General features: G+C 45.9%; 2 protein-coding genes across 3 annotated transcripts in view; one reads left to right on the top strand and one right to left on the bottom strand.

Moving 5' to 3' along the window:
• The window catches only part of ELP1 (elongator acetyltransferase complex subunit 1), a 55,528-nt gene extending 49,225 nt beyond the window's left edge, over window positions 1-6,303 (bottom strand). The window contains exons 1-5 of one of the 2 annotated variants that reach the window (XM_058672215.1): window positions 6,071-6,303; window positions 3,943-4,147; window positions 3,045-3,197; window positions 1,177-1,258; window positions 508-588 (exon numbers count right to left, since the gene is read on the bottom strand). In XM_058672215.1, coding sequence (XP_058528198.1) covers window positions 508-588; window positions 1,177-1,258; window positions 3,045-3,197; window positions 3,943-4,092 — 466 coding nt within the window. In that variant the 5' untranslated portion in view covers window positions 4,093-4,147; window positions 6,071-6,303. The remainder of the gene's footprint in view (window positions 1-507; window positions 589-1,176; window positions 1,259-3,044; window positions 3,198-3,942; window positions 4,148-6,070) is intronic. The other variant, XM_058672214.1, reaches the window with a different exon arrangement.
• Window positions 6,304-6,331: 28 nt separating this feature from the next.
• On the top strand, window positions 6,332-14,519 carry ABITRAM (actin binding transcription modulator). The gene is made up of 6 exons (XM_004580922.3): window positions 6,332-6,635; window positions 9,404-9,455; window positions 9,945-10,074; window positions 13,611-13,687; window positions 13,766-13,835; window positions 14,314-14,519. The coding sequence occupies exons 1-6, from the start codon at window positions 6,557-6,559 to the stop codon at window positions 14,449-14,451; spliced, it is 546 nt and encodes a 181-aa protein (XP_004580979.1). The 5' UTR covers window positions 6,332-6,556; the 3' UTR covers window positions 14,452-14,519.
• Window positions 14,520-15,704: the final 1,185 nt, after the last annotated feature.

The following is a 15,704-nucleotide window of genomic DNA, read 5'->3' as shown; positions in this document are numbered from 1 at the left end:
ACACAGAGCTTCTGCTTTCTAGGCTGGGATTGTTTCTAAAGCACGACGCTTCGCCTACAAAAACATGAAGGTACCCAGCAAAGGTTCTGCAAAATGGAATGAACAGAGAAGTTTAGGGATGGACAGCACTTTTGGCATAGCACGAAAGTTGCCTGTTTGCTTCTCCCAAGAACTGTACAAAAGAAACACTTCTTTTAGCCTGTACGATCCCTTCTACCAAAACCCCATGCTAAGTCCTTCCCTGGGGTTGGGCCAATAGCCATACAAGTGACTTCAAGCACAGATTTGTTTCCCTAAATTACTAACACAACCAACTTTAAGAGAAGGAGAGGCACCAGAGCTAGGCTTACTGGGAAGGGCTAAAGAAAAGGGGCACAAAAACATTTAATAACGGAGGTTGAGGCTACACATTTCTTTGGCTTACACCAAAGCTCAGCATGCAAGAAAATGACTACAGCTGAGGAGAAATCTCAGGACACAAGAGGGTTCAGACAAAGCTGTACTCACCTTCACCAAAATCATCCTGGTGGATCTGCTGCTCCAGGATTGGCTCAAAGTCTTTTGTCATCATAATCAGGGTCTGCTGACCTTACAGGGGCACACACAAAAATGAGTTCGCTTGTATGACACTATAGTGCCCTCTCCAAAGTATTTATGGCACTGTAAGTTACGCGCCAGAGTGCAGACTCAGTCAGAGCAGGGCACACAGGATGCACTCGCAATGCCTTGACTTAACAAATATAGTCTCCACCAGACAAGTCACTTGGTGCTTGCTCTCCTCCATTTCGTTTGTAAAGCTAAATGTGAAGTCCACATAGCCCTCTTCCAACTAACTTCACCATTTCTAAACCCTAGACATCTCTTCAAACTGATACTTGTTGACTGGAAACATTCGGTATGAAAAGACAACTCAAAGCAAAAAAATCAGCAATGCAAGATTTCAGATATGCTCATATAAACTCTTGATACCAGACCGAGTTAAATATTGCTGATATTTTTTAACTGTAACCATGAGTGGAATTAGCAACCTCCTTAAGGCTAAAAACATACAACAGGTAAAACACACTCACTCTGCAGTACAATAACGGCATTACTGTTTGCTGACATTTTTTAAAACAGCACAACATAAGGTCATAAGATTTTAGGGATAACATTTTAGAATAGCGAGGGCCCTACCTGTGGCAAGCAGCACCAGCTCTTGGTCAGGACTCCAGCTCATGACAGAGATGCCACTGGCAACACTCCCAACACATTCCAGCTGAGACGGAAAATCAAAAAGGGAGACTCAGAATGCTGCTTTCCAGGAAAAATTTATTATGACCTTAATCCAAAGAATTAACAACAGATACAAATGTGAGTTTGTTCAACATGTTTTCAGTAACAGGGATGGGAGATCAGACATGATATTAGGCAAAAGCACTAGAACAGCCAGCCCATTCTTCCCGGAGCTCCTTCATGAGAGATAAAAGGATGACTCCACAGCAGGATTAAGGCTGTGTAACTGAGGTTCTGGGAAATAAAGTCTCTCAGAACAAGTAATGACGAATATCTCAGGAGACTCTGAGAACATCTAACATCTGTCTGACACTGTCTCAAAGACTGATAGCAAGGCTGGGAGACAGAGAAAAACAGGAGGAAAAGCAGTTTTGAGGCATGAAGGCACAAACAGAGCAGTTAATCAACTGCAAAAAAAAGGGGAGGTGGCACACCATGGCATAGTAGGTTAGCCCTCTGCCTGTGGTGCTGGCATGCGATTTGGGCACAAGATTGAGTCTTAAATGCTCCACTTCTGATCCAGCTCCTTGCTAATGTGTCCGAGAAAGCGGCAAAATATGGCTCAAGTCCGTGGGCCCCTGTACACAATGTGGGGAATCAAGAAGTAGTTCCAGGTTCCTGGTCACTGTGAAGGCTCAATTGGCTAATCCTCTGCCTGCAAGCAGTGGTACCCCAAATGGGTGCCACTCTGTATCCCAACTGTCCCACTTTCCATCCAGCTCCGTTTATGGCCTGGAAAAGCCGAGGAAGATGGCCCAAAGCCATGGGACTGCACCCACATGGGAGACCCAGAAGAAGCTCCCGGCTCTGGGTTTCAGACCAAGCCAATTCCAGCCATTGTGGCCATTTGGGGAGTGAACCCACAGACGGAAGATCTTTCTCTCTGTCTCTCCTTTTCTCTAAAATGTTAATCTGCCTTTTAAATAAATAAATCTTTTTTTAAAAATCCATTATAACCAGAACATCAAGATATACACGTGAACAGGAATGGAGGATGTAGCTAAAAAGGTATTTGGAGAACAAACAGCGCTGACCTCTCAAGGTACAATAAGGAAGAGCAGACTGTCTCGCAGACAACTGAGAAGCCACAGAGGGACAGGAGAGACACCACTAGAGAAAAGAGGACTGAAAGAGTACAGCCATCAAGAAAAAAATTCTACAAAACGATCCCCTTGATACTTCTCACCATGAAGTGAGAGCAAGGTTTACTTTGCACTACACAGAGGATTAAGAGTTAAAGGTCTCAGGGGCTTGTGTCATGCACAGTAAATAAAGCTACCACCTGTGACACTAGTCTTCTGGCTCCTCTACTTTCAATCCAACTCCCTGTTCATGGCCTGAAAAAAGTGGCAAAAGTTGGTCCAAATGTTGCTTGCCACTCATGTGGGAGACCTGGATGAAGCTCCTGGTCATTGCGGCCATCTTGGGATAGAACTCAACAATGGAAGGTTTTTCTGTCTGACTTTCCCTTTTTGTAACTCTTTCAAATAAATAAGCAATTTTTTTCTTAAATAGATACAAAATGCAAAGTTTAAAATGTCAAAAGCTGAAATGCTCCAGGAAACACCTTGTTCCTGGATGCCCCTGCCTTGTCGTGCCCCTGCCTGTGGTGTCCCGGCCTTGTGGTGTCCCCCACCTTGTGGTGTCCCCCGCCTTGTGGTGCCCCGCCTTGTGGTGCCCCGCCTTGTGGTGTCCCCCGCCTTGTGGTGCCCCGCCTTGTGGTGCCCCCGCCTTGTGGTGCCCCGCCTGGTGGTGCCCTCCTTCCTCACCTGGTGTGTGCTGAGATTGCACAGAATGACGTCCCCAGAGGCGGTGGCCACACACACCGACTCCTGATCCAGCAGGTCCTGAATCCCAACGATACAGCCACTTTTATCCTCCGGGAGAAAGCCTTCTGCCACCAACGGAATTTCATTTTTCACCTTTTACCAAAGCAAACACAAGAGCAAATTAACCAGCTTTCAAGAATAATTTGCAATATTTCCAGAAATAAAATACTTTTAAAATGCTTTTCTTTTAATATGAAAGCTTTTCAAAAAGATGTTTTTAATGTAAAATCCAAACTTTCATTTGAGAAAGATTACAATTCTATCAACTTTAATAAGACAACTTGACCTTTTTGTCAAATAAACACAAGATACAGAGAAGCAAAAATGGTCTTTTTATCTTAAAAAGTTTAATAAAACATGAATCAAGTAATTGGTTTTCTAAGATTTCCAGAGTACAGGGGAGGGCAGTAAGAATGCAAATATGTAAAAACAGTGGTAGCAAAATGCAGTTGAGGGACTATATCAAAATTAACCCACAGAGTTTTTAAACAGACAATGGTCAGCTGCAGCACAGAAGAGCATGTACGGGGTTAAGGGCTCCCTGGGTAACTTCCAGGTACACTCGCACTCGGGCATCATTGCCCTATTAGTGCATTTACATGGCAGAAAGGGTGAAGCAGGATACCCATACAAATTATAAGATCAGAGTTTGTCAGTTGGGTTTAAAATAATAGAGTTAAAGGTAGCTTACTATTTAAGGAGTGTCTAACATGACCTCTGCACAAACCAAAAGGAATGTTTATTTAGGAAGATAGAAATTCTTTGCGAGGTAATGAAAGACCATCTGAAGGGAAGGGAGTTTGGTAGGTCATGTGGGAATTCTCCATTAGTAACTCACCTCTCTTGTGACAGGGTCTATCTCTACCAGCCCATGTTCTGACCCAATCAGCACTGTCCCCAGTTCAGGTCGCAGACAGAAGCACTGAGGTTTCCCTGGAGCTTGAATATCCCTGAACTCCAGGGTCTGAAGTAACTTTAGATTTCGCATGATGAAGCAATTCCCGGGAGAAAAGCACAAATCTCCCCAGATGAAGCATTAACCCCTGGGAAAGAAAGGAAGAGTTTACTAGATAAATGGCCGTTCACCTGAGCAGAACAACTCAGGGTGCTGAAGTAGCAGTCACAACACACGCCCACATCCTCACACGTGGCAGCATCCTGTCAGAGAACACGCAGCACTGAGCCACACACTGAGGCTATTCACATGTTCCCTCCACCACAGCCAAGGCTCAATGTCACCGTCTAGTCTTCAGAAAACACTGAAGGGCAGTGATGCTCCAGAGACGGGGAAAAGAACAATCGGAATGGGAAAGCATTTTACTGTTTGCGTACTACAAATCTTGTAACCCAAATGGATTTCTAAAGTCATTAGATGCTACTTATTACAGCTATGTAAAATCCACATATATAAACATGAAGTTGCAGATAATTTTGGAGTAAAATGACTCTAATATCCATCAGATAACTTTATTAATAAGCAAACTTTATATGTGCATAAAGAATAAGAATTGAAATTAAAAACATGTATTTTCTCAGGTGCATAGGAAGACACTGTGAAACAATGAGTTTATGTATCAATATGCTATATGTTTATATCCGCACGGGTTCAGGAGCCCAAGCACTTGGATCAGAAATGGGAGCCAAGTCATAAACCGGCGGCAACATGGGATGCCGGTGCTATGGGTGGAACCGTCCTTGCCCTCCAACTCCAAGGATAAGGCGGAGCAGCCCCCATCGCCCCTGGTTCTGACCCCTAACCCTAGCTAAGGGTTGCAGCGCCTTCTTTCAGGTGCACTGGTATATTACTTCACTTCTGCTCCTGCTGTTCAGTTTTTGTTCCTCCAACAACTATTTAACCAACTCTTTACATTACATTCTCTCCACTGGAAAGCTGTTGCCCAACAACCAAACAACCTGCACGGAGCTGACAAGCGTGAGTTCATTCATCCCCTTCGCACCCCCAGCTTTGCCCGAAAACAGCTCCGACTTCACACCCACCATCCTCACTCCTTCACAGTCTCAGGGACGGACGCACCTGCTTTTTCATGGCTAGGACAGGAATACCTTCTGGAGTTTCCCCATGAGCCAAGTCTGTTAACACGCTTTCCTGGACGTCTGTAATCCTCAACTCCCCTGCCTCCACTGATTCAGTGTTCCTGGTTCTTAGGTGTGCTCACTTTTTCTCCACGCCGCAGGTCACTCCTGCCAATCTCCTAACTTTCTGACAACGCCATTTGCCCCGTTGGTCTGTTCCTTCATTCCCCCTCTTGGATAACACAGGACAGGGAGGTCACCAACATGTTGATCAGATACACTGAAACACTGAGCGCTCGCTGACTGAAGAAGTGTCAGGGTACTCCCAAGTGAATGTGTTCAACAGGTGACATTATCACACGCGTGTTTCACAAACAAGTACAACCTGGAAGAGGAGAATTTCCTATTCTTCCACTAAAAGGCATTTTCCCCTACTCGGGGGACAGATTTTTTTCTGCTCTTAAATTGAAAACTGTCCGCTTTGCCTTTCTGCTAACTTCCTAGAGGTGACTGGTTCCCTGGGGGGGGGGGGGGGAGCTGTCCCTCCCACAGTACCTAATCCTAAGACCCAGTGAGCGACCTCCATCAAACGCTAAACACACGGCCGCCAAGCAGTCCTTGCTTCCACGGAAATCCCAGTGGAACAAGGGAGGAGGCCACCAAAACACCCACATCAGGCCGATGCCATGAGGGCCCGTGGCACGGCACCCCCACCTCTGTGAGCCACGGCTTTCCAACCTGGGTTAACGAATTCGCTCCTGCAACCCCCAGCAAAGATCCAGAGGCTGGACTGCCATCCCCGGGCCGCAGGTGGCGCGTCCGCAGCCAGAAGCTGAGGGTCAAGGAAGGGGGCAGCACGCGCCTCACTTCACCAGGGTCCCTTCCATCAGGCCGCGCCAGGGCGCTCAGGGCCCGGTCGCTCTCACACTCACCTGCGCCGCGCCGAGGATGTGCAGACAGCGGTGCGCCCGCCCTCGCGTCCTCGGCCTCGCGCAGCTGGCCTCCTCAAGGCCGCCGGGGTTGCAGCCACTCCGCTCCCAGGCACAGAGGCAGCAGGGCAGCCGAGGGGCCGAGCGAGCAGCACCGACGCACGAGCTGGGCAGACCCGACTGGCGCCGAGCGGCGCGCGCGTGACGTCCCGCGGCGGGGGCGTGGCCCAGCGGAGAGCGGCTTCCCCAGGCCGCTGGCCCTGGTGGACTCTGTCCCGGCCGAGGAGGAGGGAGAGGGACGCTGCTAGCCCCGCGTCCTCTCTCCCCTCATATTGTACTCGATTTGTCCTGCTTTGACAGCGCAGCGATGGGGAGACGGAGCCTGCTGGGCAGGGGAGCTGCGCGCGTGCGCACGACGTGGCCGCACGCCGGAAGGACACAGCCTAGGCCGGCCCAGCTGGAGGAAAGGCGGTGGGGCTGGGGGTCGCCATGGCTACCGAGGCCCCGGCTGCAGAGCCGGCCGTGCCGTCTCTAGTGGATCGTTATTTTACTCGCTGGTACAAAACGGGTAAGTGTGTGGGAGGCGGGACTCTGGTCGGCCGCTGTGGCCTACCTCTGTGAGCAGTGCAGGGACCGAAGGGGAGCCGCGCACGCTGCCACGCCTCACGAGAAGAGGCCCTCGGCGTACCTGTGTGGACCGTGGAGGTGGCATTGGGAGGCCTGGGACACCTGTGGAGACGCGCGGGCTCCAACGCGGGTGGCCTGCGGGGATGCTGAACTGGGGCGAGGTCCTCGCGGTCCATGCTGGCGGGCCTGGGGCTCCGAGCTAAACCGAGTCGCGATGCATGAAATCCCGGCTCTATGGTGAGGTGATGACAGCAAGGTGCGGGGAAGAGGGTAAGATACGACAGAGACCTTCAGAGAGCAGAATCTGGTTGTGTTGCTTAAGGACAAATCTCCAGCAGGGACCATTTGCCACTTAGAGACATGTTTTCTGTGTTAATGTCCTATTACCCAGCCCGGTAACACCGGGGAAGACTGGGCAATAATGGAGTGTACATTTTTCTAATGCTGTAGCGAATGAGGATACTTCAATTTAAAAAAAGATCATGAAAAATGAATCTAAACAGATTTTTGGTGCAAAAACAACCATGTATAGGCTTCAGAATGTTAAGCAAACTTATCTTTGAATTTCATTTTGTTTTTGTCAATTACCATTGGGTTTCCTGTTGGTCACACTTAAGTGACTGGCCCTTCTCTGAATGCAAGATTTCCCAGAATGACAATAGTGCTGGAAACCACCAACAAAAAATGTGCTACTGTGAAATAAAGAGTACAATGCCAGTTGCATGTTTCTTATGGAAGTAATGGATGTGTTTACAGAAAGGCTGTAACAAGAAGAGGCACAGAGTTAATCACCTGAAGAAGAAATAGATGATTGTGGCCTAGGTGGTCGGTGCCTCAAGCTGGCACACAGCACCACCAAGTGCGCCATGGGACCTGGGACATGGGGGCTGTAGATTGCCCAGGGAAGGAGGCTTGAGAATATATGGGAAGGGGGACCGCTGAGGAAATGCTGCACAAATAAGAATGCCTTCTGGGGGACTTCCTTGGACCAGGCCACTGCACACACAAGTAAATGAAGGGGCTGAGACTGGGTACTTTGGAGGGTGGAAACCAGAGGACATGTCTGGGTCAGACTAGGGCAAATGAAAACTGGGGCTGGTGGGCCTGCCTGGAAGCACTAGGCCATAGTACCCACCAATGAGCGTTGAGGCAGAGGGTGGACCTTGTTAGTCTGTGCCATGACACTAACTGGCTCTTGTGAGAACCAAGTCTGGGGCAGATTTTGTGCAGCATTTGGGACAGCAATACCTGCTGGTTTGCATGAGAGCTGAGGATGGTGACAGGCCAAGCTGGCCATGACCCAGGAACTCACCGACACTCATGTGATATGCGGTTATGAGTAGGCCAGGTTGGCCCAGGCTGCAGCACTCACAGGCACAACCAAGAATTGGGTGTGGGGACAGGCCAGGACACAGCAGTTAACAGCACTCACAGAGGCTGAGATTAGAGGATAGTCAATGCTGGGTAGGGGCCTAGCACTTGCTGATGGACGTGAGATCCAAAAATGGGAACGCCAGAACTTGGAGAACACAGGCATAAGTGTGGGCTGGATAGTGTGGTTGGTTAGGTTGAACTGAGCTGCAGCACCCGTGGGTGTGCATCAGAGCTGGATGGGATGTGGGACAGACTGGACCAGTCTGCTGCACACACTGATATGTAGAAGAATCAGGGCTGCGGCAGGCATGGCAGGGGGTGATTGGGAATCGCCCTGACTAGGCTGCGGTTCTCACTTGTGTTCTTGAGGGCTGAATTAGGGTGTGCCACAATATCTGCTGGTTTGCATATACGATGAGGCTGGGCCAAAACTGACTGACAACAGCAACCACCAGTGTGTTTGTAGACTGATGCGAGTGCCAAACTGAGCTGAACTCTGCAATGGCTGGTACACACAACAGGCCTGGGATCACTTCACACAAGGTTTCTTGGGGGATCCCCCGAACTAGACCTCTGACCAAAACTCTGACCACAGGAAAATCACAGGATTTGTGGTCCAACCTTGGAGTGCATGTATCAGGACTGAGGCTCTGGATGTGCAGTGGGACAGCATGTCCAGATGCACATGGGGGACATGACAGCTAGCTCATTGAAACTGTTAGAGGACATCTAGTACCATGACAGAGGATGGAGAACAGAACAGATTAGACTACTCTCCTGTCCAAGCTTTAACACAAGTGTCTGGGCAAGTGGAGACACTAAGGTGACTATGTCAGCCAGTGGACCTTGGAAAAATTTCCTCAACCTTGGAGCAACAAAATGAACAGTATCTCAGAACTATCAAAACCACTTAAGCAATACCCTTGGAACATTTTTCTCCACATCAGGGATCCTAGGATGACATCAAGTGGCCATTCCTCATCCACAGCTACTGTTGTGATTTTGGTACTGGGAGCAGCCCTCTCCCCTCAGGAGGAAAAAAAAATTAGAAGCATTTGTCTCACTCACTTTCCCCCATGACTCCACCCTCCCCACCTTAATCCATGCTGCATATGGGCATACATCCTCCTCAACTATGTAAACAACATCAAATATAAAAGAATTGATGAGTGTTTGGGCCAAGTCCTTGTAAGTACTTTTTGGAAGGCTTCAGGTGTACTTTTTGAATAATAAGAGGATACCAACAATCAGCATGTACATAATTAAACCCAGGGAAGTACAGATAGTAGGGAGAGCTGCTAACTCCATAGCCAATGAACTCATTTCTTCTTCCAGATGTCAAAGGAAAACCTTGTGAGGACCACTGTATACTCCAGCACTCTAACCGGTAAGCAAATTGGGCTTTCACCTTACCAAAGTTCATCCTGGTATGGTCTTGAACAATGATCAGAAGCATCCATTGCTTAGTCAGTCTGAACAAATCAACTTGATTATCCAAAGGTCCAAATGGAGGATCTTGCCCTCAGCTACTGCCTCAGGTAGGCAGCCTGTGCCTCACACCCGGCTGCCAGAGCCCTCAGTGGAGGCTACAGCAGAGGCCTCCGTGGTATGCTAGACACGCAGGCAGGCCTTACCTCTCTCTCCTATACCCCAGAGTTTCCTCAACACTTCTGGTACTCTTGTGGGAAGGAAAGTCAATCTTATTTTCTCTGTTGTTTCTCTATTCACATCTACAGTTATGCTGCAATATCAGCCAAAGGAACAAAAGAGGCGATGACAGCTTGACTAAATAAATGTCAGAAAGACACTTGTGCCCGCAGGATTACTGTGGCACAAGGGGAAGCAGTAACCTGGGATCAATCTTTTCTCCTTGCAGGATATGTGTCATCACACTAGCAGGATCTCATCCAGTTCTTCAAAGTGGGAAAACGATTACAAGCATTTCCTATCAGATCAGTAGCAACTGTAGCCGACTTCAGAACAAGGTCTCTGGGAAATTTAAGCGGGTACGTGGCTGTAATCCTGTGGTTATCTACTTAATGTCTCTGTATTCACATGTAAGGCCAGATCCAGGCAGTCTTAGAATCTGCTAACATGAACTTAACATGCTTCACTGGTACTCTGGTACTTTGTATACTTGTACCCTAAAGAAATTCTCAGACCAATAACACGGGCTATTTCAGTACATACAATGACTGTCACAGTAAGTTCTGGTCCTCTCCCTCTCATCCCCTGAATGGAGAAGCAGACTGTGGGCCTTTGAAAGGACAACTCTAACGTCAACAAGATGTTTAGTCCCTTCTAGTTTATTAAACCAGTACCTTGAGTTCTATAAAGTGTAGGTATCCAATTCTTTGTTCTTCACCATGTATTTTCACATGTATTTTAAGAAGAAAAATCCTGAGATTAGGAAGATAGGTCAATCTGAGGAAATAGCATTTGTTCCTTAACCATTTTTCTATTCCTAAAGCATTGCCTATCTCATACACAGTTACCCATACCTTCTACCTCCTCACGGCAATCAGTGATAAGATATAGTATAATCCACTCTTGACACCTCTAGGCAATGCGGGCATTTCATTAGCAGGGCTTCCTCAAGACTGCTGGTACTCTTGTGGGAAGGAAAGTCAGTCTTACCTTCTCTGTTGTTTCTCTATTCCCAACCTACAGTCATGCTGCCAGAGACTGGGAGAGTGTCCATGGATTCCTGAGGTCTTTATGTCTTTGTATTTAAACTCCTGATAACTGTTCTCACTGTTCTTAGGAGATCCTTGTTGGTATACTCCCATTAGTAGGCTGCAGCTCCTGAATAATTAGATTTTTTCGCCCTTGGGAAAAATATGTAGCTTTCTTAAAAGATAGTCTACAAATTACAGCAAGTTTAACAGTTATTTTTAATGAAATTCCTCTGGTCTGTATTAAAGTAACAGTGAAGGACCTGCATAATGAACCCAGCCTATGTAGGTTTTGATTAGATCTCAGAAATGGTAGTCGTTCATTTTCCTCAGGCAGGTGCTGGAAAGGAGTCAATGTACTTCTGCCCTGTTGCCACAAACTCCGTTGTCAACAGATTCCCTGGGATGAGCCCCCCCCCCCCTCCTGCCAAAAGCTTAGTTTCACTGAGCCATATTTTGAGATGAAGCACCCACATGCAGATGAGTGATGTCAAGGTAGTAACAACTGAATGAAAAGGAGGAAGTGCTGACAGGGGTGCCTCATCCTGCGCTGTCTGTGTTCACTACAGGAAACATTTCTGGGGAAAAAGAGCAAGACAAAACCTTCCTGTCTCGCCTCCAAGAGCCTCCTAGTAAATATGTGCCAGACCTCCCAAATACATCCGTCTAGTGGACTGTGTAAATCAGAGAGCCTGCCATAACATTCAGATGCATACACATTTCAAGATAAAATGCTAAGAGTGGGCTAGGGGATAATGAGTAAATTATTTTTATTTTGCCACTTCAATTTCTGTTTTCCAGATTTTCCTCAAAGTTCATGCTTTTTATTTTTTTTAAACCTTTTTATAAAAAAATGAATGAATTTTATTATTCCATGATTTCCCCCCACAAATTCTCACCATCCTAATTTCCCCATGTTATTACAATAGTATAGTCCTTCACAATCAGTTATTCTGCTATTAAGTGTGACCTGACATTGTAGGTATGGAGAATGGCAGAGTCCAGCATCCTATTGTCAAGATACATTTAAGAGTTTCATTGGGAATCCATTTTTGATTTGGAAATAGAGATGCACACTGCATCGTATCTTCACATCTGTATGTGATAATCACTACATAGTTACTGTATGTCCCATTCAATGAAAAGCCATAAAACAAAATCAACAACAGGAAAGGTAATAGAAAATTTATAAAAACTGAAGTTAAATAACATGCTACTGAATGATCAGTGTGTCGCTGAAGAAATGAAAAAAAAATCGAAGACTTTCCTGAAGCAAGTGATGCTATTGTATGAACTATGAGTCAGTGAGAAAATAAGAAAACCAAACTTTTTTTTTTTAATGGAAAAAATAAAAAATCAACTCCCCTGTGATATAGCAAAAACAGAAATGAAAGGGCTATTGATCCCCTATTTGACATGCTTTTTCTTAATTAGAAACATACTTGTTCTAAAAAGTATTAGTAATTGACCCTAATAAACAGTTCCTTGGGGGCTGGCATTGTGGTACAGCAAGTAAAGCTGTGGTCTGCAGTACCAGCACCCCATATGGGCACCCGTTCAAGTCCCAGCTGCTCTACTTAGGATGCAGCTTCCTGCCAGTGTGCCTGGGAAGGCAGCAAAGGCTGTGCTAACTACTCGGGCTCCTGCAAGCAGTTGAGGAACTCATGTGAAGCTCTTGGCTGCATCCTGGCCCGCCCGGGCTGTTGTCACTGGGAAGTGAACCAGCAGATGGAGTGCATCTCTCTAACTTTTTCTCTGTTGTGACTGCTTTTCAAATAAATAGGTCTTTTTTTTTTTAAAGTTCTAATCTGTTTAATATAAAAATAAGGTAGGAACTAACTGTCCAATAGAACTGTCATGGTTAATTTTATTATTGTTGATATGAATATTCCTGTAATTTTGAAATCTTTATGCCTGATTATGTGTACCTTTCTCATTTACAGCTGGCATATTAGTCTGTAACTAAACCACCTATTATCACATATCTTAATTATTTTTAAAGACTTTATTTATTTTTCCTGGAAAGTCAGATATACAGAGAGAAGGAGAGACAGAATGATTCTCCATCTGTTGATTTACTCCCCATGTGGCCGCAACAGCCAGAGCTGAGCCAATCCAAAGCCAGGAGCCAGAAGCCTCCTCTAGGCCTCCCATCTGGGTGCAGGGTCCCAAGTCTTTGGGCTGTTCTCTGCTGCTTTCCCAGGCCACAAATAGAGAGCTGGATGGAAAGTGGAACAATTGGATACCAGCACATGCAAGTCGAGGACTTTAGCCACTAGGCTATCATGCTGGGACTCTTTAATCTTTTCTTCAAAATCCATGTTGGTACCTGGCACACAGTAGGCACTTACTATATAAATATTTGAATAATGAGTGACTTTTTGTTAACATTTTAAGTCATTTTTCTTTTTAGTGCCATTATTTGTCATATTTTCTTTAAAATATCATTTTTGGGGAATGTATATCCTATAAATTTATGCTATTTATAAAGCAGAACTACAAGCAAACAGAGGGAGAGTGAGTGAGTGCACAAAAGATGGAGTGAGCATGCAAGAGAACGCTTCCATCTTCTGGTTCACTCCCCACAGAGCCTTAAGAGCCCCGGCCTGGCCAGACCAGAACCAGGAGCCCCATCCCGATCTGCGCATGGTGGCAGGGGCTCAAGCACTTGGGCTATCATAGCCTGTTTTCCAACGCACAGTAGCAGGAAGCTGCATGAAAACTGGAGCAGCCAGGACTTGAACGGCACTCCAACATGGGATGCCAGCGTTGCAGGTGGCAGCTTACCCCAAAACACTGAGGGCTGTTTCTCTAGGGAAGATGGAGACGTGGCCATAATTCCTTACTTCTTCCTTCTCATCACTCAGGGAGCCCAGTTTCTAACAGAACTTGCACCTCTGTGTAAGATTTATTGCTCGGATGGAGAAGAATATACCATATCCAGGTGAGTAACTTGGAGTCATGACTTTAGGAGAAACAAAGAAGGTATTATTTTTCCTACAAGTAATTCTGTTTTTAATAGTTGTGTGAGAGGACGGTTGATGGAAGTGAATGAAAACATTCTCCATGAGCCATCTATTCTTCAAGAAAAGGTAAAAGAGTAAGAGTATGATCTTATCCAAAAAATAAATAAATTTCTCCTTTGTCCACTAAAAAAAAAAAAAAAAAAAGAGTATGATCTTATCCACATATCTTCCATGGGATTTGAAAAGCCACCGTCAAATTGTGATTCATATGTTTATTTGAAAGGCAGAGAATCAGACAGAAATCTCCCATCCACTGGGTCACATCCGAAATGCTTACAGGAGCTGGAGCACACCAAGCAGAAGCCATGAGTTAGGATTCAGACTGGGTTTCCCTTGTGTGTGGCAATGACCCAACCACTTCCGCCATCAGCCCTCAGCTGATGCTAGAAGGGGCTGAACACAGGCCCACACGGGTGGGATACAGGTATCCCAAGCAGCATCTGACCTGTTGTACCAAATACAAAACACATCCCTACACTTGCCGTTTTGTTTTTTTTTTTTTTGTAAACATGTGACAGTACTAAATATTATACTTCCTTTCCAGCCATCCACTGAAGGTTACATTGCAGTTGTGTTACCTAAATTTGAAGAAAGTAAAAGTATAACAGAAGGGTTATTGACACAAAAGCAATATGAAGAAGTCATGGTGAATCGTAGTAATGCCTCAACAGCTACGGCGTGAGGCCCGAGATGGAGTCAGGAGCAGCCTGGGATTCTTCACCCTTCCTGGCCTGAACCGCCAGTGTACTGTAGAAGAAGTGGCAGCCAGACCAGAACCAGGAGCCCCATCTCGTGGCAGCCCTCAGCATCCTTCACCTGCAGCCATCAGCCGGAGAGGCTGAAGCCTTCGCTTAACCTTGTTTCCCCTCTCTCTTGCATCACAAGGTTTAGCTCCCAGTTGTTCTCAGCCTTACTCTATCCCCTTGCTTCCAAGGAAACAAGCAAGGGATGTTTTTCTGATTCATCCTCTGTCTCCTCCCCTCTCCCCCATATTCACACACACACTCTCTTTGGGTGAAATTTGGAAAACATAATAGTTTTAAGTAACCAAGTAAAAATAATTTACTCAACCCTTACAACATGGAAATAAATACTATATTTTGACATACTTCTGTTTGAAGATTATGGCATGATTGTTGCTTTTGCTTCAATTCCTTATCAATTTGAAGTTTTTGGACCTAAGTGGCCTTTCTTCTGAAGTCACTTCAGTGTGACACCAGGTCCAGCCCCACTCCTTTTGAGGTAATAGGAAGAGGCAGGAGTGCCAAGTGTACTTTTTCTCCTCCTTATACCTATTAAGCAAAGCAGAACAGTGATGTCCTATGTCAGAACACAGTCCTATATTAGAAGACAGCTTTCAGGTTCTCTCAGGAAGTACAAACACAAGGCAGTGAAGTTGGGTCTTGGGATCCAGTGTCACTTGGTGACAGGATGAATAGAAAGGTTCGTCAGCAAAGCTCTCACATCATTTAAAAGCAACACACCCATTGATGAATTTATAGCTTAAAACTGGGTACTTATTTACAATGAATTTTAAATAAAGGACACTAAAAAACTTTGCTACTTTTTCCTTAGATATACTTATATTTAAACATCTTCACTTTTAGTTTCATGGAGAAGAAATCACTCTGAAAACCCTTTTTTCCTGCTGCGGTCAAACACGATCCATTCCCACCCTAAAACTATTTTCAGTCCACAAACAAGCCTGTGGGTCATGTAAGGTCCACAAAATCACTTGGTCTGGCCCTTGGCAAGGCAACCATAGTGGGACTCAAAACTTAACAAATCTATAGCAGGCTAATTTTTGAGGTGATAATTTTGTATGGCCAATGAATGATGGCATAAATACTCAAATGGGGGCTGGCATTGTGGTGTAGTGAGGTAAGCCACCACCTGCAGTGCTGGCATCCCACATCCTATGTGGGTGCCAGGTCA

This window comes from Ochotona princeps, chromosome 14 (genome assembly GCF_030435755.1).
Source record: "Ochotona princeps isolate mOchPri1 chromosome 14, mOchPri1.hap1, whole genome shotgun sequence".
Lineage (NCBI taxonomy): Eukaryota > Metazoa > Chordata > Mammalia > Lagomorpha > Ochotonidae > Ochotona > Ochotona princeps.
Note: the sequence above shows the minus strand (reverse complement) of the source record. Positions and strands in the feature narration are given on the sequence as shown.